The 22004-nt window shown below is 39.3% G+C and overlaps 2 protein-coding genes and 1 long non-coding RNA gene across 3 annotated transcripts; 1 reads left to right on the top strand and 2 right to left on the bottom strand.

Annotated features, from left to right (window-relative positions):
- Window positions 1-1375: 1375 nt before the first annotated feature.
- On the bottom strand, window positions 1376-5478 carry LOC122022624. Its single transcript, XR_006123044.1, has 3 exons — window positions 5020-5478; window positions 4478-4522; window positions 1376-4388 (listed from the first exon to the last, which is right to left on the bottom strand). It is a non-coding gene; the product is annotated as an uncharacterized LOC122022624 (long non-coding RNA).
- A 664-nt stretch (window positions 5479-6142) lies between these two features.
- LOC122023782 (serine/threonine-protein kinase PEPKR2-like) lies at window positions 6143-10210 on the bottom strand. Its single transcript, XM_042582104.1, has 3 exons — window positions 9119-10210; window positions 6991-7287; window positions 6143-6917 (listed from the first exon to the last, which is right to left on the bottom strand). The coding sequence occupies exons 1-3, from the start codon at window positions 9873-9875 to the stop codon at window positions 6601-6603; spliced, it is 1371 nt and encodes a 456-aa protein (XP_042438038.1). The 5' UTR covers window positions 9876-10210; the 3' UTR covers window positions 6143-6600.
- A 7760-nt stretch (window positions 10211-17970) lies between these two features.
- LOC122025591 (transcription factor bHLH96-like) lies at window positions 17971-19531 on the top strand. Its single transcript, XM_042584425.1, has 3 exons — window positions 17971-18743; window positions 18813-19214; window positions 19302-19531. Exons 1-3 carry the CDS (start codon window positions 18345-18347, stop codon window positions 19392-19394), a joined length of 894 nt encoding a protein of 297 aa, XP_042440359.1. The 5' UTR covers window positions 17971-18344; the 3' UTR covers window positions 19395-19531.
- The last annotated feature ends 2473 nt before the right edge of the window (window positions 19532-22004 follow it).

The following is a 22004-nucleotide window of genomic DNA, read 5'->3' as shown; positions in this document are numbered from 1 at the left end:
AACGAAAGTGGTCAAGGACCACGGGCCTTCGAGTAGGAGTCGTCACAGGCTCCGAACGAAATAAAAACAACTGTGTTCATTTACTTTTCCGCTGCGTATTTTTACTCGACTTTTCGAATCGATATTCACCCCCCCCTCTATCGAATCTAACGGTCCTACAGTAATGTCATAGGATAATTAGTTTTTTTTTTGTTAAGATGGATGTTGTGAAACATGTTATATAATGGTTTGAAAATTTTGTAATGATTTATTCTGTGTTGTTCTTCTTTCGGGACTTACTTCTTCAGTTAAGCAAGAATGTAAAATTATATTGAAAGGAATGTGAAATTATATGGTAGTATAACGTGTTATGTTAAATTTAAGAAAGAATAGTTACTGTCTATGAGGTAATGTTCATCCAGAGTTGATTGGTTCGCTTGTGTTGCAATGGTTGCTTTTGATGTCTGTGTGATGCTTGGTGCCCACGGGTTTGTTTGAGTTAAGCTTGTGTTGCAATGGTTGTTTGCTGTCCGTTGATTGTAAATCAATGTAATGGTGTTGATGTGAATGCAAGTCCAACATAAATATGTCATTTCGTATGATGTTGTGTGTGATTGGTGAGTGCTTTGACTCTGTGTGCACATGTGATGGAGGAATGTAAGCACGAATGAATGTGGTATATGGAGATTACCTCAGTCATAGGAGTATAATTGATCTTGTTTGTGGCAAGGATATCGATTGTGATCATAAGCTGGAAGTCGATGTTGAGCATGTCGCGGAGTTGCCAAATTCCAATTCAATGGGGTACGTGAGATGTTAGATTCCATTATTCTAGAACATGATATGTTTCACTATTACATTCATTGTTGATATTGATGATACTCACAACATTTATTGCTGACACAAAACACTTGCTTTGTTATGCAAAGTGAACTAGTTTTATTATGCTTTTTATAGTGGTTTGTTATGCATTTGTTAACTTGGAAGTATGAACCTTACTAATGAGACTTGGCTCAGTTAGTAGCTAAATTATCATGCCTCTGAGTTGTTAGTTATATAATCTACTAGGATACATCAGGAATCATCAAACTAGGAGCAAAAGAATTTGCAAGAGTTTTCAAGCTTCAGAAACTAACATTATTTTTCAAACAAATACTAAACACATCTCCATTGCCAAAAGAGGAAGTTTAAAATGTTAAATAGATAGTTCAATCTTAGCGTTGTTTTCCCTTTTCGGTGTGGATCTATAGTAACAAACATGAGGACCAGTTCGGCAAAAGCCAAAATGACTCCTAAAGTATTTGGAACCTGTCAAGAAAGAAAATCATATCACTAGATTAACTAGCATTTCAAGTGTGCACATATAAATAGACATAGACACATACGAGATCGTTGATGTCTAAGGGGAGGAGGTCGTAGGAGGTGGTCCAGGAAACTACACAAATGGGAATTGCGCCTATAACAGTACACAACGGTAAACTATTAAACAAATAAGCTAAAAGACTAAATGAGAATTGCACAATATTTTAATCGCCAATATTAAAAAACTCATCAGAAAAAACACCAGCTTCCATATCAACACCGCCAATAGAATTACATCCGCTCCTTACAACATCACAAGGAGAAAAACACGTTGAACGAATTGCAGCTCCACAATTTTGCCAAATCAATTTGAATAACAGCAACCCTCCCCCATTCCAAAAACAAACAATAGCATTAACAATCATCATCATTTTTGCAAGTTTAAACATACACTCATCAATCAATTACCACATAGCAGAAATTGAGAATCAAAACTCCATGATAATAATGAAACTGCACTAAACAAATGTTGGATTCATTAAATATCAAAGCTATCAAAACAAGCTTACCAACATCACCAATAAAACCTCATCAACTTCCGATCAAAACAAATCATAGCCTTTTATTCAAACGAGATAATGCTTCTTCATTTTGTTGCTAATTACAAAGTTATATAACTAAAATCCAACAATCAATAAGCAGTAACAGAAAGCGATATCTATTATAAATTTCAATTAGAATTAAAGAAACTTGTGATAACTGAGATGTATATATACCTGAGAAAGTTGTGATGCTAATAATGGTGAAAATTGAGTCTCAGTCATATTGAAATTACTAACAGAGCTACCAATTGTTGGCACAGAATTTATAGGCTAAAACAAAAAAATAAAATACAATCTTAGATAGTTATAATATAAATTATCTTAGATTAACATAAGTAAAACAAATACCAACTTGATGATTAATCCGGTCACATTGTACGCTGGCCACGTTGGAAATAGTTTGATCTACATCATGTGTTATAAAAAAATAGAATGATTTAAGTTATTCGAATTTAACAATAAATAATACCAAATAAACAAAATTTGTAAAATTATGGAATAGAAACCATTAACCTCTTACCTGACACCGTTTTTTCTTCATTTTAATCCCTTTCACTCCAGTAGAGTTCCCTTCACCATAATCAAATTCCCAGGATGCTTAGCTCACATTTGATTGTTGGACATTTGATTTATTACCTTGTTATTTATCATCCACCATCTTACACAAGCTCAACATAGTATCTTTAACAAACATGTAAGTGTCATCCCTTTCTGCTGCCTTGGTAACCAATTGAATATTCAACCCACACAACTCTTTGTAACGTATGTTTTGAAGTACTTTTGGATCCAAACTAGCATTGTTGGCCATTGAATCATTAACTTCAAAATATCATATTTTTGCTTTTCTTGTCCACCTTTTCAATACATAATCACTTGAGATCTTCATGATATTTTTTCAAGTAAATATTTTCAGAATATGAGAATACAAAATTTCAGCAAATTCATATTTTCTACAGTTACACTCAATTTTTCACACTTCTTATCAAGTGTAACTATATGATGGTTTCTCTTTTTGCGAGGAGTAAATTTATATTTTGTAAATGTATCAGCATCTTCACAAATTTCTAGATTATAATCATGAGATAAGCACCACTCCTGCTGAAAACACTTGTACGCTTTAAAATCTCAATTGAAAACATTAAATAGGGAATAATTGTATTTGATTTGAAATCAGCTTTTAATTCCTCATATCGACGATCATCAAGGAGCCTTTGGAAGTGACTGAAGAAGTCTAAAAACTTGTGTTTATAAGTGACATGCTTTTTCATAATAATATTCATGTTCTCACTTCTTTGGGTTGTAGTCATATCCGCACAAAACATTTTTCGTCCATATACTAAAGCTCATTTTTCCTTGATGTTATACATGCACCTCAACCAATCATTGTCTTCAAGTGCATACTTGGCTAACATCATGTTCCATGATGAAATAAAATCTTCCTCTTCATCAAAATCATATATACATGAGGCAAAATCTTTAGCAAAGTTTCTAAATTTAGAAAAAACTCCACTCAAATGTATGACAGCATTTTGATAAATATGTCAAATGCACAAACAATGATGTGTTTCAAGCCATCTGGAAGCTAACGCCTTTGCTATTGCTGCATCTTGATCTGTAAGAATAGTAGTTGACTTTTTCTCACTCATAGCTCTACTTAATGTATCAAATAACTATTCAAAAGTCAAACTGATTTCATCATATAATAAAGCAGCACCAAAAAGTATGGATTGTTTATGATGATCAACACCTACAAACAATGCAATTGGCTAACCTTCATTTTTCTTTCTATAGATTATGTCAAAGCAAACATCTCCAAAATTAGCATAATTAGCTCTCATCTTATCATCAGACCAAAAAATATTAGCAATCAAATCATCTTCATCAACTTGGATGGCATAAAAAAAATTAGGATCATCGAACTGCATTTTCTGTAGATATTCCAATACATCTACTGTATCCCCAACTCTCATATTTATTGTTCTTTTGGATCGCAAGTAGTTTTTATAATTCTCAGGAATAAATCCTAAATTCTCCCTCCCACCTACTTGCCTCACCATAAAATCATGAGATGCTTTTGGGGGGATTCCCACATCACTTACCATCTCAATCTGTATCGCTACAGAAGAATATATATTCCTATGACTTCTATAAAGGTGCGTTTTGTTTGGACTTGAGAGATAATGATTATGCTCTTTAACAAACTACACCACAGTAAACTTGCTTTTTTTCCGATTACAAATCTTCATTTAGTCTCACAACCAAACCTTGTTTCATCACGACTTGCTTTGACATAAAGATCTCGTTTGTCTTTTCCTCTTTTACCTTGGGCACAACAATAAAAAACTCTATCAAGTAATTTACCTGATTCATCCTTGTAGATTCTACCTCTCCTTATACCAAATCCAACCTTTTTAGCATATATCAAATAAAATTGATATGCATCTTCTTCTATCTCAAATTCCAATCTCATTTGTGGAATATCCAAATCTGTTTCGATGTTCAAGCCTATACAATCAAACAAATAAAGTAAGATGGCTAAAAAGGAAAATTTGATATAATGAAGCTCAATACATTCCTAATATGATTCTGATTACCTTCATCAATAACATCAAAGTCACCTTCTCAACTATCTTCATTTCCTTCAAAATTCAAACGACGACAACTTATAGATTCACCCTCCATGATAATTACTTTGATCATGTAAAAAAATTCTATTTAGGGCAAAAAAAAACAACCACAATAGAAACATCTAAAAACAATAATTTTATGTCAAATTACTGCATGCCCAACTTCTCTTTAGTTATCGAATGTTCCAGATCCTACCAAGAACAGTACTTAACTAAGAACCAGAATTCCCCGATAAATGTAAAATCAATTCATAAAGTGAGCCTTAATATGTTGTTGCAGTAGATAATTAAGGCGCATTACTTTTCACATTGCATTTTTACAGAGACGAACTGAATGAATTAACCGTGGAAAAAGCAATTTTGAGGAAGTAAAATATTTATGGAGAATGTTTTCTTCTTTTTTTCTCTGTTGTTGCTATGTGATTGTTGACGACTTGAACATTGTTATCACATTACCTATTAAACTCAAACTAGTAACAAGAAGAAAAAAGATAACACAAACCCATTACTTTTATCAGAGTTGGAGGCTTGGGTTGCAAAACGCACAGCACGCGTCAAAGAAGGAAACTCCGAGCAGAACCTGCGAGTTGCAAAGCGCGTAGCACATGGATTCTCTGTAAACTCTGAGCAACACGCGGGAGGTCGCGGAGGGGTGAAGCTCGGAGCTGGCCGAAACGCGCAGCACAGGAAGGTCCGATTCCCACGGGAGGTAGTCGGATGATTCCCAGCTCGGAGGGGTGAAGCTCGGAGCTGGTCGAAAGCATCAAATCAAATGAGGAAGGTCCGATACCCGTGGGAGGTCGTCAGGGACGATGGAGGCTGTAGCGGATGCGAGGGGTTAGGACTCTGAAATTTGTCGGCACGTTCCTCTGTGTTTCTGCGTGAGTTGCGTTTCTGCGTGCACGCGCATTACACGTGATAGTCTTTTATATGGATTTTTATGGTCCAGGATGATCCAGGGAAAAACCGGTCCAGAACCGGTCCAGAAGATCCGAACTATTTTGGTATCATCTCAGGCAATTTTTTCTCTAATAAAATACTGTCAAGTGCTCGCTCATCCTCTCCCATTTCCTCTCCCATGTATTTTTAGAAACTATATCACATTTTAACACCTAAGTGAAAATAAATTAAGACTTAATTATATATTAAAATAGAGTTAACACATTATAAACATTTCCTCTACTAAATCTCGGTCAAAACTTGATTATACATTACTTGCTTATATGTAATATGTGGTGCCAGAGGTAGAGTTGGTATTCTATATTTTATATTATTATCTAGAGTTGGTAATATTTGGCATAATCCATCGATCTTGATTCACTTTGAAAACGATTAACAGATATAAAAGTATAAGAATGTCACGACCTGAATACATGATTGATCTTTATGCCATGTAACTTAATTTTTTAATTAGTTGATTGTATATTTGTGTATCTCTCATAAATACTATAATGCAATCAGTTTACCTAGATTTTCTCTTAGCTTGCTGGGAGCTATGAGGAAGTTAGTCTAAAGTTGGCACAAGTATTTAGTTGTACCTATAAGAAAGCAAACTAAGCAACGGATGGTCACTTTCCTCTTCTCTTCAGCCCTTCTACCATCTAAACTAATGATCAGGGACAAAACAAGAAATCGCGAGAATGACAAACCCATCACCTCAGTTTCATACTTTAATTAAAGTTTCAGAGATAGCATCATTTGATAACTAGTCAATCTCCTCGACTTATCTAGTGGTTAACATATTCACATAATTTGGATTTCTCCTCTTTTTCAACATCAAAGCAAGTATGCTAAAATATAGCCATCTACCTAATAAAGTCGGGGTAGCAGTTCTGAAAGTAAGAGTCTCAGGTATATACAAGCAGCTCCTATTGGGCAATCATCAGACCATATCAAATGCCTCGGACTTCTTAAAGAGGTCAACAGAGAGAAATAACTTTAACTCTCTGGAAAAATGAAGGTGTGCCTCTTAATGAATGCCATGTGGATGTAGTTAATCCATTAGCTTCAGGTCAATAAACTCAGCAAGTAAGAAATCTGAAGGGGTTCAGCTGCTCCTGCTGCTGTACATCAGAGGCTGTGCATCAGAGTCAGAATGCTGTACAAAGATTAGCTTCCATGTTAGATGAGCGCTGCTGCTGGATGGGATGCATTGGACCACACAGCCTGCTTCGTTTCGTCTCAGATATAGAAACTCGTGCCATTGCAGTGGCCAAAACGTCAACAAAACAATTACCATCGTGCTGCTCTTCTGATCTTGTATTTGAACTACTCTCTGTCGTAAGAGAGCTGCTAATGAGTGCAGCAATTCGTTCCATAGCAAGTATGGGTTTAGAACTTCTAATCCTGGGCTTTCTTGGCATCAACTCAGATGGGCATTTTGTATAGAACAGGATCCATGGGTGCACTGAAATAATAGACAAACTGTTAGCTAAGGAAAAGTGAAGAAAACAAACATGCATATTGCAAATGCTACTCACACAAAATTTCATCGATTGTGATTCTTTTGGAGGTGTCTCGAGTAAGCATCCTGCAAACAAGGTCCTTTGCAAGATCTGAGACAGATGCCCATGTCCCGCTGACGAAATCAAGCTCTGTAAATTTAATTTCCTCAAAGACAGCTTCTCGAGAGTGGCCTTTGAATGGAAGTGCACCAACCAAGAGCACATGGAGAAGAACACCGGCAGCCCAAATATCAACTTTCTCAGAATAGTCTCCCAGGAGAACTTCTGGCGCTACATATGCAGGGCTCCCTGCACGTCCAGACAGCTTCTGCCCTGTTTAAGCAAAAAAATTGGGTATTGTTGAACGGAAATTGCAAATTAAGTATCTCAAGGGTAAAAAAATATATATAAAAAAAAGAAACTTAACAGGTGACAGCTTGCTATTATGACCAGCAGGTACTGACATAATTTTGATTAGACATGAAAACTGAAACCTTTAAAACAAATATTAGCAATGAAACTTCAAAAGAAAATAAACGGCAAATTATGACTCCTAAGGTTAATTAGCCTTGAGTCAAACAAATATAATACAATGTGGTTCTCACCAATAATAATAATGTTGGCATACATTACAGTGAATACAAATTTGTTTGCATCTTGAGCAATTTGGGTAATTGCTCTCTTTTGTACATCAACCAAATTTGGATGACACCCAACAAAATAACATAAAGCAATCGTGAACTTGTAAATGAAGACAGGAGAAATGCCTAGAACAAAAAAAAAATGATGAGCATCCAAGTAGCAATGAAACCACAGGCAAGGATACATCAATAATCCAGCCACCAACACTGAACAAAAAAAAAAGCATTTGTATAATAGATAGTTACAATGGCATATTTAGGGTGAAGAAGCTGGAAATTTATGATTTATTTGGTAAAATCCAAAAGAATATTTACACTAAAAGACACCTGATAATTCTCAATGGGAAAAGATTCAAACACTAGAATGTGCAGAATACTCGTCAGTTACAAATGACTGATATGGAACTTCATCTAACACAAGCCAACATATTAAGGCACATCGTCAGACTGACAAACCAAGTAAACTGGCAGAAAGTAGAAATAGAACCTTCAAAACTCAATGGCAAGAACCAAACGAGGAAAGAATCAACTGACAACCTTCTTTCTATTTAAAGTAACCTTTACTTATTGGGAGAGAATGGAATATTTGAAGGCACGATTGCATAAAAGATAGGTGACTCTATATGTCATTTTATTTATTTATTTTCCTTTTCCTTCACTCTCCATCATGTTTTCCTAGTTTTGGACAAACAATTGTAGTGCAGAAAATTAAGCTGCAGGCCGCTCCCTCCACTGCCCAAATGACAAAAAGAAGCAGCAGAGTCTCGTCTGTATGCTCCCCTCTTCACTCTCCCCCAATGGAAATTTGTACTAAAACCTTAGAGCAATTGCAAACTGAAACTGAAACTGAAGATGGTCATTGGTCAATTCAGTGGTCCTTCGTTGCTAGCAAAACAATCTTTAAAGAAAGATAAAACATTTTCTTGTCTTCTAACTTACGAATAGTCAATAGCCAAGAATTCACTATGGAAAGACCAATAGCATGCCTTTTCTAAAAATTTTCTGCATCAGCCCTTTGACCTCAAGGATTTTCTGTTGAGAAATGCATGACTAACTACGGGGTTGTTTCATGTAAATCATGTGCAACTTTCCTAGATTTTATTCCAACTTGAGGTTACTAATCTACTCTAATATGTACTATCAAGAAGGAATGAATGCGTATGAGTGTAGACTGGTACAGGCTGCAACTTGATGATCAGAAATTGGTTAAAGAATTGTGTCTTGTAATATCAGGCATAATGTGCTTTGGCCAAAGAAAGTATGTTTCTGCCAAGTACTTTGTGCTCATTTTTGAGTCTTTGGAATGGGATTGTCAATCCTTTCGCCATGTACAATGTAACAAGAAGGCAACACACGTAGAATTTGCCAAATCTCCAAGAATCCATAAACAACAAAAGTCTGATAGAGATGAAATGCAATTAACTGAATGCATCCTAGTTTATGTTGGCAAAAAGAGTATAAACTAAATGCATTGAAAATATATGATAAAAATAAAATTAATAAAGAAAAGAAGAGAAGAATGCCTGTTGTAAATCGGACTGCTAAACCAAAGTCAGCCAGCTTTATCTTCCCTGAAGCTGTGAGAAGAATATTCTCCGGCTTGATATCCCTATGAACAACACCCATTTCATGGCAGTATTTGATGATTGTGACCAACTCCTTTAGCAGAATGGCAGCCCTCTGCTCTGAGTACCTCACTTCCTTGTTTATCTGGTCAATCAACCGGCCCCCATAACACAGTTCCATAACAAGATGAAAGCTTTTCTCATCTTCAAAAACTGCCTTCAAGGTTACAATGCCAGGGTGGCCCGAGATATGCTGCATGATCTCCACCTCACGGTGAACTGTCTCATCTCCATCCTTACGCAGAGTCTTGCAGGCAAATTCTTTTCCATCCACCTTGCTCCGGCAGAGCCGCACAGAACCAAACCTCCCTTTCCCAATCTTGTGTCCAAGAACATACTCATCCTCCAGTTTCTCCGTCCTCCCAATCCTGGTCGCAGGCTCCATGCATCCCAGCTTCCTCTTCAGGCCACGGCCGGGGAGATCAGCCGCCAATCTCACGGAGGGCGGGGCAGTCATGACCACTCTAGAAGCCGCGCCTCCGGCACACAAACGTCTTTTTTCTCCCCTGCCGCTGCCAGATCCCACCTTCTGATCACGAGAAGCCTTCCAATCCTCGCCACACTGCTTCTTGATCTGACGCGCCGTGTCGAAATCATCTGTCCGGCAGAGACCGACAGTGTCCGGCGGCCTAATCCCCTTCCTTTTCCTCCTCATCGCGCCGCAGCGTGGATCAACCCAATCATACCCGCCCTAGAGCAATGACAAGAACCAGGAAGCCATACGCTCCCGCTCTGCCTCTTCTCGCCCGCGGAGGGATAGATCGTTGCGCGAGAAATCAGGAAGAGGGGAAACCCTACAATCAAAGCGAAAGATCAGTAAAATTCCTGGAGACGATGTGAATTTAGGGGCGGGCGGACGCGCGGCGCGCGTGGAATGGAAAGAACACTGGAGGCGAGCAGGAGGGGGAAAGGAAAGACGCAACGAGAGCGAGGGATCGGTTGACGATGCGGTCAAGGCCTGAGTCGACCGACGCGAGATCGAGACGGACTCTTCAGCTTTAAATAGAGCATCGGTGATCCCGCGGCGGGTCCAAAGCCTGTTCATAAATGGATTGGGCTACGATTAAACGGCCTCTCACGGATCCTTATGTGGGCCCGGACGGGTCGGACCGGGCCTCTAGTTATTACCTTTAAAATGGAATAAGAATGATTACGAATGGGACGGTTCCGAAAGTCGATCGACAACATAAAATGCAAGAAGAAGTAAATTGTCCTCCTCTTCTCAACCCTTGCTTTTTTGGGGCTCCTTTATTCCACTCCGTGCTCCCAATTGTACAGGCGTAATCATGCCCTGGTTCTGTGACCAAATAGCCACACGAGCATTACATCAAACACCTGCTCCGCCTCTACTTTGGTTTCCCTTTTCAGTTAAAGGCATCTTTCCCTTCCACGATGATTCCGCCTGCAAAATCACACTGCTCTCTGCGCAGTCTGTGTTGTGTTGGAAGAGGAGCAAAGAGCAAAAGAAAATGCAGTGAGAAGAAAAGAGAGGAAAAAGATATGTAGACTTAATGGCCCATTAAGGATCTGTTTAGTATAAGCAGAAAGGAAAGGAAAAGAGATAACTTCATAAACAATAAATAAATACAACATTCATCCTTCTCTGTATGAAAATCACGCACCAACCAGTCCACTAGCGGACGACCCAGAGGCCATTAGGTGAATAATAAGTAACACACACGTGCCAATGATATCCTATCCAATTTTATGTGAGCGACAGTGGATAACTGACATAGTTAAAATTTAATTTTTTAAATCGCTTTCAATTGCATGTAATAATTTTTTCTATCACAAGTTTTTTCTCTCTCTTCTATACAATTGTCTTTTCCTTTTCTCGTTTTATTACAGGTAACAATCATGATAATATTGATTTTTAAAAATTAATATAAAGCTGCTACAAATATATAATAATTACTACTTACTATAACATATAATATTTCTTATATGATAATTACTATAATATAGTAGTTGTTACAATGCATAGCTATTATTATATAATAGCTACTACAATATTATAATAATAGTTATACCATTCTAGTGTTATTTTTTAAAAATCAACACTACAGCTATTGTTGCATGCACTCATAGGAAAAAACAAAAAATAGTTTTATAATAAAGAAAAAAAAATATTGCATGCAAATGAGAGAGATTAAAAAAATAGATTTTGACCCTATATATATCAGGACGTCTCCAATGACACTTATCTGATTTGAGGTATTCGGTTTCTATCCACGCGAAGGCATCTCCAATGACTCAAAAGTGCCTCCAATGTGCTTCGAGAAGCTTCCAATGTGTTGGGACCGATTATGTAGCTAGAGGAGGGGGGGGGGGGGGGTGAATGTCTCGGTGCGATCTCGTGCTCGTCGTTGCTTGTTTCTTGCGATGATGTGCAGCGAAAAATACAAGAACACAAATACAACAACGCTAACTCAAGGATTTACTTGGTATCCACCTCACAAGAGGTGACCAGTCCAAGGATCCACACACTCACACACCTTCCACTAATAAAACACTCCTTTATGGTAACTACCAAAGGCGGAGAAGCCCTACAAGTTCACACTACAAGAAGAAAGAGAAAGGGAACAAAATACAAGCAAAAAGCTTACAAGTTAGCACAAGAAAACCCTAACCCTAGATTTCTTCTTCTTGTTGTAGATTCGCCTCTTGACTTGGAAGAACCTCCAAGAACTTCAAGAACTGGCGGTGAGAACTTTGTGGAGAAGCTCTGTGAAGATCTGTGTTCGCTAGAGAAGAAGGCCGTGAGTTCTTACGAGAGAACAGCTCGCCAGCAGCTAAATACGACGCCAACGGTCGGATCCCGATCGATTGGATTGCTCCCAATTGATCGGGGAGGTTTTGGATCGATCGGCTGATCAATCCAGAGTACCTCTGTGCTCTCGGGAATTGCCTGGATCGATCGGCTGATCGATCCAGATCCCATTGCGCGAAATCGCGCCTCCCAATTGGGGGCTCTGGATCGATCGGTCGATCGATCCAGAGCTATTCTGTTCGCGCGACACTTCTCCCCAATCGATCCACTGATCGATTGGGATAAAGCTTGTCGCGGGAACTCACCCAATCGATCGGTAGATCGATTGGGCATGTGACAATCGATCGGCTGATCGATCCAACTTCTTGTTCTTGCCCAAAAACAAGTCCAAAGTCCCCTAAACCAACATTTGGTCAACCATGACCTGTTGGTTCATCATGCCTAGCATCTGGTCATCCTTGACCTGCTAAGACTCCCTTACCAAGCGTCCGGTCAATCCCTTTGACCCACTTGAACTTCCACCAGATGTCTGGTCAACCTTGACCCATCTAGATTTCCTCGTGTCAAGTATCTGGTCACCTTTGACCAACTTGGACTTATCTTCACCAGGTGTCCGATCAACCTTGATCCACCTGGATTTCCCGTGCCTGACTTCACTCACCAGGACTTTCCATCTGCCTAGCTTCACTTACTAGGACTTTCACTTCTACCTGCCTTCACTCACCAGGACTTTCACCTAGCTTCACTCACTAGGATTTTCCTTCTGCCTGGCTTTACTCACCAGGACTTTCACCTAGCTCACTCACTAGGATTTTTCTTCTGCCTGACTTCACTCACTAGGACTTTCCATCTGCCTAGCTTCACTTACTAGGACTTTCACTTCTACCTGGCTTCACTCACCAGGACTTTCACCTAGCTTCACTCACTAGGATTTTCCTTCTGTCTGGCTTCACTCACCAGGACTTTCACCTAACTTCACTTACTAGGATTTTTCTTCTGCCTGGCTTCACTCACCAGGACTTTCATCTAACTTCACTCACTAGGATTTCTCATTTGTCTGGCTTCACTCACCATGACTTTCTAGTTTGCCTAACCTCCCACTTAGGACTTTCACCTAGCTTCACTCACAAGGATTTTCCAGTCAAGTATCCAGCCAACCTTGACCTACTTGACTCTCTTTCACAATCTCACCATATGAACAATTGCACCTGCAATCTCCATGTCTTGTCTCCATGTATTGTCAAACATTGAAACCCAAACATCAAGACTCGAGCTTGAACCAATTCAAGCTCAGTCAACCAAGTCAACCTTGACCTAGGGAATATTGCACCAACACAATGTGCTCCAGGACACCTTCGCTCAGCAAACTTCTATCTTCAAAGTTTATTTGAGCAAGGACGCTCCCACCATGTCTAGGGCGCCTCCACTGAGCTCCGAGACACCTCGAACACTATTCATCTAAAACTGAGTTATGGATTTTAGCTTCTACAAAACTCATTAGTCCAAAAAATAAATGTACCTAGCAAAATAGAGTTAGTATAATATAAAAAGACAACATTATTAATTAGATATTATCTTATCAAAATCATGATCTAGTTATGGTCTCAATTTAGCTCACTGGAATCATCTTTACTGGATCACTCTCCTCCATTGTTTACCTTATTTACTATTGTAGACTTACTTGACACTTTACCCTCTAGGACTTCATGTAAGATGTCTCATCTGGACTTCAGCTAATTGTCAGGTTCCGCGAATCCAACTGAACTTTCTGCCTGATAGCAACCTATCTAGTCTTTCCATGTCAATTATCAGGTTCTTCAGATCTAATTAGACTTCAGTTTTATGTCAAATCCTATTAAGTCTTTCAATTCTACATACTTAATAAATAGGCTAAAAAATACTATATCTAACTTTAATCCATTTTAACATTTATCAAAATATTAATTTAACAATGGATAACTGCACCAGATATATATATTCTCGATAACAAATGGGCCTAAGCATGTGCTCTTTTGTTAGAGGGCGGGCCCGACCGAACCGGGCCCGCCATAGTCCGGTTCGCGATGTTGATGGATCAATGGGCCGCTGTAAAACAAACAAAACCCGACAAGCCAACGCGTCCAATCGCGACTTTGTCAAAATTCTGCACTTGTCGTTTTTAATAAAAATATATATATATTTTTAAAACGTATTATTAATTTACTGTAGTGATTTATTATCACTTTAAATATGAATAAAATATTTTCCTAATCGGCTTATCATAAAAGTTGGCTACAGATCGAGCCAAAATAATCTTCTTGTCTTGGAGCTTTTTTAATAACCATCCAATTCCAAAAAGATTAAATGTTTTCTTAAATGGATTGCTTCTGGCCAAAGTTAAGGAATACAAAAAAAAATACAAGATTCTCATGCCGACAAAGAGAATTAAGCTCGAGACTTGTATTTAATCCCGTCATCAACCCTCTAAACGCGAGAGATTAGTCTTTAACTCTATATTTAAAATGTTTTTTATTTCTATAAAAAAAATATTAGTTAAGTATGTTGACAAATAGAATTGAAAATTAAAATAACCTAAAAATTATAGATTCCCAATACATTTTTATAGTTTCCTAATTAATTGATAGGTAAAAATTTTCTATCTTCGGTACTATTAACAATTTATAGCTCATTAAGTTACTTCATTTTTCATACTTTTTAAAATCTCCTTTTTCTACTTTTAACTTATAAATATATGAAAGTAAGATTGTTTTTTTTTTGATTGGCCACCAAAAATATCTAACTTCTGCTAAAAATGTGATTTTAAACTTTAATTCAATCACATAAATTGTGTTTCATCTTATTTCCTTAGTGCATGGTTGATGTTTTTTTTGGATAAATTTTATTACTAATCTTTTGATATACACTTGTAATTGTAATAAAATTATATATATATATATATACACACACACTTGCTGAACTAAATATTTTGCATTTATAAATCCTAATTTTAGACTAACATATCTAACAAATATGACTAAATAAATATGTACTATGATATTAATGCAACTTAACCAAGGAATATAATAGATAATTTCACTTGGATATATAAATATTTTCTTTTATCAAATATTATCTCAGATTTTTTTTTTAAATTTTGAAGGACAGGATTTTCTTGAAAGATGTGAGAATTAAAGTAAAATTAGCCTCTCATCTTTATTTATTGGTGTTCAAATCTCTGGACAAAGGGGTTTCTGTTGAAAAATTAAATGAAAAATTAGTTAGGATTTGCTCTAATGTAATTCAAAAATTAGTTCTAAACTGGAAGGATATTAATGATGAAATTAATTTCAATGCAAATGAAAGTTTACTTTCATATTAAGAGTTTTAAAACAATAAAATTGATTTATATTAAATCACGAGGATAAATGATAGGGAGGTTAGTAGGAGCTTCTTACTAACCTCTAACAAGTGAGCACATGCTTTCTCCTTCATTTTATCATATGGTGAGCCGAGTTCCGCTCGATCGACTCTCTAACCATTCTGTCTAAATTTATTTTCTATCGCTAACAGCGGGAGGCATCCATGTTCATTTCAAGGAGGATCCGATCTTACATGAGGCCAACTCGGGGAGAAGATGCAGGTCAATAACACTGAGTCAACAACACTAAGTTCCATGAAAATTGAGTGATCCTTGGTAAGTGCAAATTCAAGGTGCTTTTAGCAAAGTGAGTGTTGAGATAATGATTGAAGCGGCTCCAATTCACATCCATAAGTTTTAGTAGAAGTGGCTTCAAGTCCCTTTGCCTCTATTTGCTTTGAGCATTACGAGACGTTGAGTGGCACCATAATAACAACAAATGGAGTAGGAGTCACCAATAATGCAACGATAGTTAGGCAGCAAATGTCGACTATGTTTTTTTTCCCCCTAAAAGAGGAGCTAAAATATTTAAAGAAATATTATCATTTTAATTCATATAATTTTTATTTTTAAAATAAATCTATTTTCTTTCTTCCACGATCCAGCCAATTGGAGTTGTGTCCGTCGACCCAAACCAATTAGATTGCGATGCGTCAACAAATCATCAACCTCCAGTCATCTAATTGCATCGTCAAATCCATCGAAGATATGGGGAAAGAATCCTCTGATCTTTTTTTTTTATAAATTAGGGGATGATTTGCGATTCAATTGTGATAGGATTGTGATCACAATCTAATTTGGTTACAATTAATTACGATTCTCTAGATTCATTTTTTCACCTAGATTATAGTTTAGATTGGGGTAGACGGCGGAGGTCCTCACGGTAGGCAGATAGCCGAGAGGCAGCTTCCAACGCGTTTCGATTCAAACTATAATCTAAATGGAAAGATAAATCTAGGAGGAAACGTAATTAATTATGGCCAGATTATCATCATAATTTGATCGTAATTAGGTTGTGGACAATTCCTAATCCATAAAAAATGGACCCGAAGATCCGATTTGAAAGATCTCCTCTAAATCCCTAATCTCATTCCTCCCAACCACACATCACTAAAAGCGAAACAGTGGTCCCTAGGGCGTAGTACAGCTGTGGGTGCATGGTTTCGTTGCCGAGAGGTCCAGGGTTCGATCATCGGGGTGTCATTGCCTGAGGTTAGCGTCCCGACTATGCGCTTTCAGCTGTGTACCTACATTTACCTCCCTCCATATCCGTGGGACTGGCTCTAGGAGGCCACTGATATGACAGTTCCACACTAAAAGTGAAAGAACGACCCCACGGATCATCCGAGTTGATAAATAGTGGTTCGTTTGCCACTTGAGAACGCGGAATTATCGGGACGTAAAACTTTGGACCCTATACACCTCATCCCATCCATTACTTGTCTGCTCGGCTGTTGTGATTTACCTCCCTCGTGATGACTTGAGATTAGGCGTGACGGGATGTTAGGGACGAACGATTTCACCTCTTGCCACCAAAAGCGAAACAGTCTGCCGGTCGCAGCTGCAAAATTACGCCACGACATCAACCAACCGCCGGTTCCAGTCCAACAGGTCGCTAAGTCGCCGGGCAGGCCGGCCGGCCTCCCTCCTCTAGATCGCGATCTTCCCAAGGATTCGCGACGGCGACCGCTCGTACTGATCCCCTATTAATTACTCCACCCTTAAGTAAACGCAAACGTTTGGGGGTCCACCGCGCACCGATTAGAATCTTGTCCCGTGGCTGTTTAATTTAAACAGTGGGGGATTAGAATACTAATCTCAATCCCCAAGTTGGGGGGAACGAGGCGGAGGGGTTTGGAGATTAGTGATTGATTAAGGCTGTGACTTGGAGTTTAATCGAGGAGGGCAGTAGGAATGTACTTTCGTAACAGTGGGTTTAAGCTGGCGACGTGACGGTTTTTTGTTGGACGTGAGGTTGGTTTTGGCGAAACCAGAGCAGTGCCGCTGATTCAAGGAAATGATTCCTATATTTTAATAACGAATTGTGGTTGTTTGGGGTTTAGTTGGCGAAATCGAATGCGGATGTTGATCGGTCGGGGCCATCAAAGTCCAGTGAGTTGGATCACAATTCACAAGCCGTTAGATTAATTTATATATTTAATAATATCACTTACTTCTCTTCTGCACATAGGAAAATGGTGATATCTACTTCAACTGGCACTGGCAGATAGATAAGAGCTATCCATCATCAGTCCAAATCTACATCATAAACTGGAAATTTTATCACCAAGTATCCATTGACAGTACATTGACCGGCAGGCTCTTGTCAAGACTCAGGCAAAGCTTTTGTTAGCGTATAACAACACAAACAAAGACCTAAATCTCATTATTACGCCTAGGACAAATAAGTGTCAGTGGCAAGCCCCAGATGACTGTAGTTAAAAGGGCAGATGCAGAGGTCACAAGCCAAGTGAGCACTATGGTCGTATCCTAGCTCGACTCAGACTGAGATGGCGACAGCGATCTTGCTGACTCACTCGCTCACTCATTCACCCCAATTGGCTTCATATGCAAAACACAGACTTGCACATTCTGATGACTCCAAGGCGGAGCAGCAGAATCTGTGCCTCTGGCTTTGTTCCTATATCGTAGCCTCACGTTTCTGCACCTCTACTTTTGCCTCCTTTCTCTGGATCTCGATGCCTGCTTGTGGTACTGCTTCCGCATCCAACAAAGCACGGACTCACAAATCACAGGCTTTGCTTTTTAAGTTTTCTGAAGGAGGAGGGGGGAAAAAAAAGGGAGGAGAACTGTGGTGCAGTTTTGTTTAATTCACGTGGCGAGTTTACAATTATTTTTGCTCTGGTTCTGGGTCTTTAAATTGGGATCCCAGCCTTTGCCTCATTGCTGCGGTCGAGTGAGTTTGTTTGTGGTTCATGGTGTGAGGGGGAAGGGGCATGGCCTTGGAGGCGGTGGTTTTCCCTCAAGATTTCTTTGGTTATGGTTGGGGAGGAGGGGCGGCGTGGCGTGGGGATTTGGGAGAGATGCTGGAGGCGGAGTGTGAGATGGGCGGCGGCGGCGGCGGTGGGGGACTGGATGGGGTTTTGGATGCCTCTTGCTCCTCCTTGGTGCAGAATCGCGTGCAGGAATGGAATGTGAATTGCCCGCCGGCGCCTGCGCCGGCGGCGGCGGAAGGGTCCCGGAGGAAGAGGCAGCGGACGAGGAGCGTGAAGAACAAGGAGGAGGTGGAGAGCCAGAGGATGACGCACATTGCGGTGGAGCGCAACCGCCGGCGGCAGATGAACGAGTACCTCGCCGTGCTGCGCTCCCTCATGCCCGCTTCCTACGTGCAAAGGGTAATTTACTCGTCCCGTCGTTCGATTTCTCGATAAAGTTGGGATTTGCTCGTGAGATTGGTCGAACAGGGCGACCAAGCTTCGATCGTGGCCGGCGCGATCAATTACGTGAAGGAGCTGGAGCAGCTTCTGCAATCGCTGGAAGTCCAGAAGCGGCTCAAGCAGCGAGCGGACGCGGCCGGCATTGCCTCCGCTTTCGACGACTTCTTCAGCTTCCCACAGTACTGCGCCTACTCTCCCGCCGCCGGAGACACCGCCGGCGGCGAGGCGGATGAGGCGGGGCACCAAACGGGCACGGCGAACATCGAGGTGACAATGGTGGAAAGCCACGCGAACCTGAAGGTGCTCTCCCGCCGGCGGCCGAGGCAGTTGTTCGAGCTGGTGGTCGGCCTCCAGACCCTGCGCCTCCTGCCGCTCCACCTCAACGTCACCTCCGTCCACCACATGGCCATGTACTCATTCAGTCTCAAGGTCTGTTTACCACAATTAACAGATTTCATCCGCTTGAATTTCTTTCATGGAATTTGTGCTGATCCATTCCTCCCGCTACCGGTGAAGGTCGAAGATGACTGCCCGTACACATCGGTGGACGAGATCGCAACGGCGGTGCATCAAATGCTGGGCAAGATTCAAGAGGCGGCAAACTTTTAGAGCTTTAGCCAAACTTGTTGCCTGTGGGAGGTGAAATCTTTCTCCTGTAGCTCTAGAAGAACACTTCAATTGGCAGGAGAGTTATTCTGCTGTAGACGATGATCATAAATATAGCAATAAATGGATACCTTTTCAAATCTTCGTATGAAGGCTGAGCAACAAACACAACAAAAGTAGAACTAAGAATCGGAAACATCAAAATTCCTCAAATTTTCCTCTTTCTGATAAACAATTGATAGGTAGGTTTGACGAATGGAAGATTAAAGGGTAGTGATCAGTGAAAAACTTTTATGGTATAATCACTTTCAGGATTAATCGATTGGAACAATTATATATCTGAATTATTTTTTTAAAAAATAAAGGGAAGTGGTGTCAAATATCAGTGAGGGCATTTTTCTTTTCTTTAGGTTGATGTAGGTCACTCGGAAGTAACAGGTGCAATCATAGAAAACAAGACATATTTATCATGAGATTCTTTAAAGCAGAGCAAAGTACTGCTAAACATAATTTTGCCGAGAGCAAGAGCATAAACAGGAGGAAGGAAGGGGCCGTTTCGAGACTGATTTGGCTGGGGATGGATGTTTGAGCTGACCATGTTGGCAAATGGCCTCTCACTTGTTCACGTGTTGGTGATTTGCTCACTGTCTGATTCTGTACTCTCGCAACTCCTCGTTGCAAGATTTTAATATAGTTGCGCTCTGTGCAAGGAATAAACTGTCTTACTCAAGACACAAGCTTGCATCTAGTGTCAGATATCTGGCATATGATTTACCAATCAAACTATGATTCTTCATTAATGTCACTGCACTTGACACTTCGCTGTTATGGGTCATGAACTTGAGCACAACCATAGAAATTATTCCTATGACTGAATCGCTGAATATGAACTGAAACTAATCCGGAACAAGTTCAGATCGATAGGTTATAATTGAGAAGCAACAAGAGAATCATTCTGTGGGGTAGAATCTAGCAACTTGCGGAGTAGTCAAAGCAACAACAGATAAATTACGGTAATTGCTCGAAGGTGGAAACAAAATTTTAATTGTTATAAACATGCTGTAGACAGATTGGCCCATTTGAACAGAAGAGAAACAGAGAGGCGGAGAATAGTTGCAATTAGTCTGCTACATCCTGATCCATCCCCCCTGAGCTCTACCAAACTGTAATGGGAAAGTTTCAGTGGAGGAAAAGGCCAAGATAATACGAGAAGAAAAGTCCAGTTTAGCTGAAGACACATAACAAATTCAAGTAAGGTAATGGGTCCACTAGGTAGTTGAAGATGATTAGACCACATAATGAGAATTGATTCTTCAATCATACACTCAGAATTCTACAGAAAAATTAATTTATTCCTGATACTATTATTTAGCTTTGTTATCATTCTGCAGAGCTAGGTTTCTGTCAACAAATCTTACTGAATCGAACAGAGTAGTTTTCTAGTTTAATTACCATTTATGGACTGAAGGGGCTCTTGGATGAGACAAGAATAACAACGAAACGAACTGTTCTAAGAGAGAAATGTCTAAACACCATGAAAGCTTGTAGTGGAACAATACTGAGATGGATGATAATCAACACACATAATCTAAGACTGTGGACGAGACTGAAAAAAAAAATATTATGCAAAGTATATAACTTCTCATAGAACAAGAAGGGAATTAGAGGTGTCCAAGTCAAAGAAAATTGAAATCAAACAACTTTTGCGATACCTACCAGTAAAACAAATACAGTTTGGTTTGGTTTGATTTGACTGGGCTTTGCTTGGCTAACATTTCTCAATGACGAGGATAAATGCAAAGCAGGAGAGTTGCTAATTCAGGATTTCAGCATCAATCTAATTAGCTCAAAACACAACAGCAGACAAGATCCAGAATTTACCATCATATAACAGATGAAACAGCATGCTGTAATGCAATACTGTTTCAGTTAAGGACATCATGAAGAACATTATCTGGAGAGAAAATAAAAACAAGTTCCGTATTATGCAGTAAGGGAAAGGGCATGTGACGATGTTTTAAAAAAGGTTGAACTGCTAACTTAAAGTTTTACCTACTGTATCAGAGTAACAAGGTTTGGATTATTAGATAATAGAAAGGACTGGTTGAGCAGGAGACACTATGTTTTTATGCTGAGGCTTATCTGACTTTTCTTCCATCCGCTCAAATGAATTCATCAATTAGGACATATTAGCTATTCTATACAAATCGATTTTCTATTCGCATGAGCAGCAACCTTAGTCAAAAACAAAAACTCTGCAAAGAAGCATAGTACAACACCCTAATCATACATTCGCGGTAGGAAAACAATAATTAGGCTTCACATGGTTGTCATTGTGGTAATTGGCCAGTGCGCTGCAATATAGCTTGTTAAAACGACAAATAACACAGTTCAGCAAGTTTGGACAAGTCTGGAAAGTCCTAATGCTCATACAAATATTTCACTAAGATATCAGTCTATCTATAACTTTCAGATGTACCATACGTGTATGTAGTTTTAAAAAAGAAAGTAGTACTTTGGTAATATGCATGGAGTATGAATACCTGATAATTCTGTGAGGTCTTCGATACCTCGTGTTTGTAGTCGCTTTATGACTGTCGGCACTGCTGGAGA

Source organism: Zingiber officinale, chromosome 9B (genome assembly GCF_018446385.1).
Source record: "Zingiber officinale cultivar Zhangliang chromosome 9B, Zo_v1.1, whole genome shotgun sequence".
Taxonomy (NCBI): domain Eukaryota; kingdom Viridiplantae; phylum Streptophyta; class Magnoliopsida; order Zingiberales; family Zingiberaceae; genus Zingiber; species Zingiber officinale.
Note: the sequence above shows the minus strand (reverse complement) of the source record. Positions and strands in the feature narration are given on the sequence as shown.

Bases quoted from the DNA above. Each gene is read 5' to 3' on its own strand.
- LOC122023782 (XM_042582104.1), bottom strand. From the start codon at position 9,875: ATGAGGAGGAAAAGGAAGGGGATTAGGCCGCCGGACACTGTCGGTCTC. The intron at 7,288-9,118 runs GCATTCTTCTCT...TTGCTTAAACAG, and splicing joins AGCAGTCCGATTTACAACAG to GGCAGAAGCTGTCTGGACGT. The intron at 6,918-6,990 runs GTGAGTAGCATT...CTATTATTTCAG, and splicing joins CACAATCGATGAAATTTTGT to TGCACCCATGGATCCTGTTC.
- LOC122025591 (XM_042584425.1), top strand. From the start codon at position 18,345: ATGGCCTTGGAGGCGGTGGTTTTCCCTCAAGATTTCTTTGGTTATGGT. The intron at 18,744-18,812 runs GTAATTTACTCG...TTGGTCGAACAG, and splicing joins CCGCTTCCTACGTGCAAAGG to GGCGACCAAGCTTCGATCGT. The intron at 19,215-19,301 runs GTCTGTTTACCA...CTACCGGTGAAG, and splicing joins TGTACTCATTCAGTCTCAAG to GTCGAAGATGACTGCCCGTA.